This window comes from Arachis hypogaea, chromosome 16, assembly GCF_003086295.3.
Source record: "Arachis hypogaea cultivar Tifrunner chromosome 16, arahy.Tifrunner.gnm2.J5K5, whole genome shotgun sequence".
Taxonomy (NCBI): domain Eukaryota; kingdom Viridiplantae; phylum Streptophyta; class Magnoliopsida; order Fabales; family Fabaceae; genus Arachis; species Arachis hypogaea.
In genome coordinates, this window is record NC_092051.1 from 37048130 (window position 1) to 37054816 (window position 6687).

General features: G+C 33.3%; 1 protein-coding gene across 1 annotated transcript; it reads right to left on the reverse strand.

Annotated features, from left to right (window-relative positions):
• Positions 1–3567: 3567 nt before the first annotated feature.
• On the reverse strand, positions 3568–5480 carry LOC112759064 (large ribosomal subunit protein uL4). Its single transcript, XM_025807890.3, has 2 exons — positions 4144–5480; positions 3568–3870 (listed from the first exon to the last, which is right to left on the reverse strand). Exons 1-2 carry the CDS (start codon positions 5248–5250, stop codon positions 3757–3759), a joined length of 1221 nt encoding a protein of 406 aa, XP_025663675.1. The 5' UTR covers positions 5251–5480; the 3' UTR covers positions 3568–3756.
• Positions 5481–6687: the final 1207 nt, after the last annotated feature.

Consider the following 6687-nt stretch of genomic DNA (forward strand, 5'->3'; position numbering starts at 1 on the left):
TGAGAAAGAGAAGTGGACAGCAACTTACTGAAAGTGGACGGACAAAAAGAGCTCGGCTCTGATGGTGAGATATATGTATTATTACAAAAAAAATTATGATTCAAATAATAATTATGATATGATTTAGATCGATTTACAAAATAAAAATCGATACAATTTATTATTATTTAAATCAAATTAAATAAATTTACAAGTAAAATTTAAATATAATATAAATTTAATTAAAAAATTAGTTGTAAATTGACACTGTTGTAATTTACGAGATCTAGTTTAAATCATTAATAACTACTCCTCTTATTCCATTTCTAAGTATTTTCTATCTCCCAATGTTAGTAAAATTACATGGTCCTAAATAGTTAATCACTCTTACAAAATTATATATCTTTAATTTTTTTACATTCTCAATATGATAAATGACCACGTAACAAACGAAATTTAAAATATATATCATTTAAATTTAAAAATTAATACTCAAGAGAATACATAAAAAAATTTAAAAATTTAGAAATGTTAGATAAAAAATTAATACTCTTTTTAAAAAATACATAAAAATTTAAAAAATTAATATTTAAAAGAATACATAAATAATTTAAAAATTTTGACCAAAGTATAAAATTTGTATATATAAAAATTTAAAAATTTGGACCAAAATTTTTTATGTACTCTTATAAATACTAATTTTTAAATTTAAATTGAAAATATTAGAAAAAAATAAAAGGTTTGTATATTTTTGGGAGAGATTAATGTTTATTTAATTTTGTTCAAAAAAAGTTAACTGTTTAAATATATAAAATATGTTATAACGTGGAATAAAAACTATTTGTGAGTGAAAAAGTAGTTATTGTTGACTTCTCTCGAGTGTTATATTTTATAGAAATTAGGTAGTGAACGGTACCAATTTATTTCTAAATTTTATTTTATTTAATTTAAATTATTTTTAAATTTTATTTTGTTTAATTTAAATTATATTATATCCAAATTTTATTTATAAATTGATCTAATTTAATCTAAATAGTAATAAATTATATCTTTTTTTATACAGATTTTTTTATCAAATTAGATTAAATTAAATTTTACTTGTAAATTTATCTAATTTTATCTATTTTATCTAAATATTAATAAATTGTATCGTTTTTTATTTTATAAATCGATCTAAATCATACTATATCTATTATTTTAATCGTAATTTTTTTTGTAATTATACATATATCTCATTATGTACTTTTTAAATTTTTATATATCTCGATTATAGAGTAAATAAAATATAAATAATTTTAATTCGTTTACAATGTAAATAAAATATATAAAGAAAATGAACAATAATAAATATACTATAAATTATTTATATTCATAAATAAAATATTTAAATTATTTATTTATAAAAAAATCCAACAAATTTCAATAAACTTAATTTAAAGGCCTAGAAAATAAGGAAACTAAATCATCCTCTTAGCTTCTCTATTGTCTTAATGTCGTCCATACCTACTAAAAGAAATACACTCTTTCTTTAGGCAACCAACACCCTTTCTTTAAGCAACCAACGTGACGTCTCCACAATATTCAAACCCATTAAAGTAACTATCTCAATGGTATCTGCTAATGATATACTGGTCTGCCATTAAAGTATACTGACTAACCTGAAACGCTTCCTAACTAGTTGATTTTTGAAAATTGTCATGCTATAGATGAACAAAAGAAGGTAGTCAAGGTTCTAAAAACCGAACCAGTCAATAAACCAGTAAGGTGATTGGTTTAACGGTTCAATAATTTAACCAGAGTTCAACCGGTTTAATTAAATATAAAATAAAATTTTTATAATCAGCAACCATCACAAACACAAACACAAACTTGCACAAATTAAATACAATCAATAACTAAATATGAATTAATAACAAAAATTTATACAATTTTTAATCACATCAACAAACCAACATACATGCAATTTCAGAACACAATAACATTTAACAATTACATCTAGAAATTCATAAGCAAACTCAGAAGTTAAAAGTTACATGCAATTTCAGAACACAATCAACATTTAACAATTACATCCAGAAATTCAAAAGACAAACTCAGAAATTAAAAGATACATGCAATTTCAAAACACAATCAACATTTAACAATTACATCCAGAAATTTAGAAGGCAAATTCAGAAGTTAAAATCCATTACAATTGGACAATAAAATCATAAATCAACAAAAAAATTAACAAAAAACCATCAACAATCAATAAAATTATTTCAGAAAAATTAACTCAAAGCTAGAAAAATTAACTCAGTCAGAAGGACAGTGGACTTCAACAACTATCAGAGGATGAAGGTGAAAGCAAGGGTTGCTACTGTGAGTAAGCAACGGTGGGAGAGATACAGAGAGCTTGAAGAGAGATGCGATGGTGAGAAGAGCTCCGAGCACGGCGACGGCGAGAAGAGGGCCGATCTGTAGAGACCACTTCTGGCGGTGATGGCACGATGACAGAGACACAAGTTCAAAGCGACTGACAACGACGAAGACAGAGGCGAGATTGATGACCAGGGCAGAGATGGCGATGCAAACAGTAGCTCCGAGCAGATCTGGCGAGGGAGGAGCCAAGATGACAGCGAAGGAGGAACGTCGCCGGAGACAAGGATCGAGCAACCACGAGCAAACGACGAGAATTAGGGCGAGGAGAAGATGAACGTTGAGCGACGACAGCACTCTCCCGCTGAGGAGAAGAGTTCGGCAATGAAGAGTGGAGGGTGGCTGGGTGTTGCTGTGGAAAAAGGATTAGGATTGGGTTCACCTTTGAGTCAAAAAAAAGTGAGAAACAGAGGGAGGATGGTGGCTTTGGCTTCCAAGGGGGTTTGGGGCTGGATTCTTCTCCAGAGACCAAATTTCAGAGAGGAAGAAAGGGCTGGGATGATGGTAAGAGATAGAGGCTAGGGTTTCAATCTTCAAGGTGTTTTTGTCATATATGACAATAAAATCGACGACGTTTTGAGTGTAGCCATGAACCGAAAACCCTTAAAAATCCCGGCTGGTTCTGGCAGTTCACTGGTTAACCGCCAATTCGGCCGATTTTCTGACTGGTTTTTTGCTAGCCAGCTTTTAGAGTCAACCGAACCGGCCATATGATCGGTTTCTGATTAACCCAGTTGAACCGACCAATCCGATTCGGTTTTCAAAACCATGAAGGTAGAATAAAAGCCAAGTTTTATGAGATAAATTATAATTTCAAATAAACAACTAAAACAAATAAATAAAATCTAAAATTAACTAATTAGATTTTATAAACTAAATAACTTTAATAACTTATATATCAATAAAATATGTTAAATTCGTGATAGTAATCATAATTGCCATTTATTGGAAATATATTTTAGAAATTATTATTAATGTGTTTGTAGTTTTACAAGAATGCATTAATTGCCTAATGACCTTATCAATATGCATGTACCGTTAAGCCAAATCAACAGAGTTAATGGGTTTTTATGGTGTTATTTTTTAAAAAAAAAAATTATGGAGTTTCAGAACACAAAAAAACAAGGGGGTATTCTAAGTTGTAACAGTCACCATAATAAAACTATAGCATTTGTAAAGACAAACATGTTTTCATAGGTAAGAATATCCAGATGAAAATAGAGACGGGGAACCTAACAAAAACCACAAAATCTGCAAAGTTCTCCAACAATATAATTGATTTATCAAAACTGCAAAGAAATACAATCCAAAAACAAGGCAAAGTAACAAATGAAAAATCTAAATAGGAGTCGATGAAGTTCACTGTGAAACTCCCAACCACTTGGAGAAGTTGTCAAATTCGGCATAATCAGAGTCAGAAACCATGGTTTGGTACCAAGCCTTTCCAGCAGCTCTGATAGCAGAAGCATCCTCCTGCCGAGGAATAATAAACATTCATAGTAAGGTATCAGTCCAAACAATTGCCAACTCTTAAACTATCAACCTATAAATCAAACGTCCTACCATCAAGATATCGATTCAAGGTTTCAAAAAACAATGCAGCACAAATTAAAAGAACACAGCATAGCTACCAACTCATTACAGTGTAACTAATCATACAATCAAACCCTACACCTAAATAGATGAAAACGAAGCTATCAATATGGCAATATGGATATCAATGAAGAATAAGACAGCGAATCATACCTTGGAAACAGTACTGCGCTTCTTGTCGAGCTTCTCCTTCTTAGCCTTAACACGCTGTGCCTCAGCGAGAAGCGCCATTCTCTTAGCAGCCTTAGCATAAGGATTCAACCTTAGCATCACATTCAAGTTCTTGAGAGGGTTCTTCTTGAGAGTGGCCCTCTTAACCTCCTTCTTAATGGGCCTCACAACAGACTGAACCTCATCAGAGTTAATAATCCTAGCCAGGTCTGCATTCACCATCTTTGACCTTGGAAGAACGTAACCGTTCTTCTTCTCCGATGCCTTCTCGAAGGTTCCATAGATCGAATCGAGTTTCTCGAACGCTGACTTGGTCCAAATCACGAACCTGCCGAGGTGGCCACCGGGAGCGAGCTTCAGAAGGTTCAGCCTCTCCACATTTGCGACCTCCACGCCGGGAATGTTCCTGAAAGCCTTAACGGCCTTAGCGCCTTCGGTTCCGTACACGATCAGAGGTCCCTTGCGGGAAATATAGCGGCGGTTCCTCATCTTCCCTTTCCCAGGGCGGATCCCGTGGCTGTCCTTGGCTTTCTCCGCGTCGGGAAATGCTCCGATCTGCTTCAAAACCTTGAGGGCCTCCTTCGTTTTCTCGACGCCTTCAACGGTGTCGCTGACGACGAGAGGGAGCTCGGGTACGGACTCGATACGGTGACCGCGGGCAAGGACCAGGGAGGGGACCGCGGAGGCGGCGATGGCGGACACGACGGCGAACCTCTTCTGGTTCACGTTGATCTTGCGGTGCCAGCGGCGCCAGATCTTGGTAGGAGCGAACATGCGGCCGCCACGACACATGTTTCCGAAGGCTCCCTGACCGGCACGGTGAGTACCACCGCCAGGAACACGAGGGATACGCGAGACGGCACGGCCAGTTCCCCAGGACTCGGCGGAGGTCTGGTGACCGGCACGACGGGAGACGGCGTAGGGCTGGCGAGAGTTCTTCGAGATGTTGTCGTGGACGAAGGTGACGATATCAGGGCGGATGGAGGCCTTCATGACGTCAGGAAGTGGTACGGTTGCGGCGGAGTCGGTGGCCATGTCGCCCTCAAGGGCTTGAACGGTGACGATGGGACGAGCTGCTGCTGCCGCCATTGGAGTTGAGTTTTGAGTTTGGACAAACACTGAAACTAGGGTTTTTGGCTGTGGCAGGAGAAGAGTTTAGGGTTAGTGAGGTGCTTATGTAGGTTCCTTTTCCGTGGGCCTCTTTCTCAATTGGGCTTTCTTTAGGTCCATCCATGTTTTAAGATTTAAAGTACGTAACAATAGTATTACCAAAAAAAAGGTATGTAACATTAGCAATACCAAAAACATTGTGACGAATATTAGCCTATGGGCCGAAAATCACCTACACGGAATATCTCAATTTATCATAGAAAATAAGGGTGTTTTATAGGTAGCGCCGGACCAGGTTTAATTAGTCTCGTTTAAAAAGGTTATCGTCTATTTTAATCTAATCCAAAAGTGATATGAAATAAATCGGATTAATCTGATTTAAATTTAGTATAAATAAATTTATAAATTTTATATACTAAAATAATAAAACTTTATTTTTAAAAATTAAATTTAACAAAATTTATATCATATTTATCTCATAATAAATTATTTTAGAGTAAAGTATCGTTTTTGTCCCCAACGTTTGGGGTAAGTCTCAAAGTTGTCCCTAACGTCTCAATTGTTCTATTTAAGTCCCTAATGTTTCAAAACTGACTCAATGTTGTCCTGCTGTTAGGAATCCGTATTTAACGGCAACACAAAATTGAGACGATTTTGAAACGTTAGGAACTTAAATAGGACGAAAACCTTGGGGACAAAAATGATACATAGAAATAAATTTTACTTTTATCCTTCAATAATATCAATTTTTTACTATACATAGTATTCAATTATTTTTTAACCATATCTAAGTAAATTATACTTAATCATATTACTTTCATTTTAAATAAATTAATTTTTTTATAATTTTATTCTTAAAGATTTTTAGTCATCATGAAATATTTGTAGAATGACTAGTATATAAACTTGCAGAAAAGAAAAAAAATAATATATATACAATAAAATATAAATTATATCTTTTGTCTCTAATGTATCAAAATTCTTTAAAATTATAAAAAAATAAATTTATTTAAAATGAAAGTAATGTGATTAAGTGTAATTTATTTAGATATAATTAAAAAATAATTGAATACTATGTACAGTAAAAAATTAATATTATTGAAAGATAAAATTAAATTAAAATTTATTTTTATGTATTGTTTTTGTCCCTAACGTTTTCGTCCTATTTAAGTCCCTAACATTTTAAAATCGTCTCAATTTTGTCCCGCCATCAATTCTGTTAACGAATCCCTAACGGCAGGACAACATTGAGTCAATTTTGAAACGTTAGAGACTTAAATAGAACGATTGAAACGTTAGAGACAACTTTAGGACTTACTCCAAACGTTGGGAACAAAAACGATACTTGTCTCATTATTTTAAAATAAAAATAATACTGTATAACATAAAAAATATTAATTTAAGTATAAAAAATAT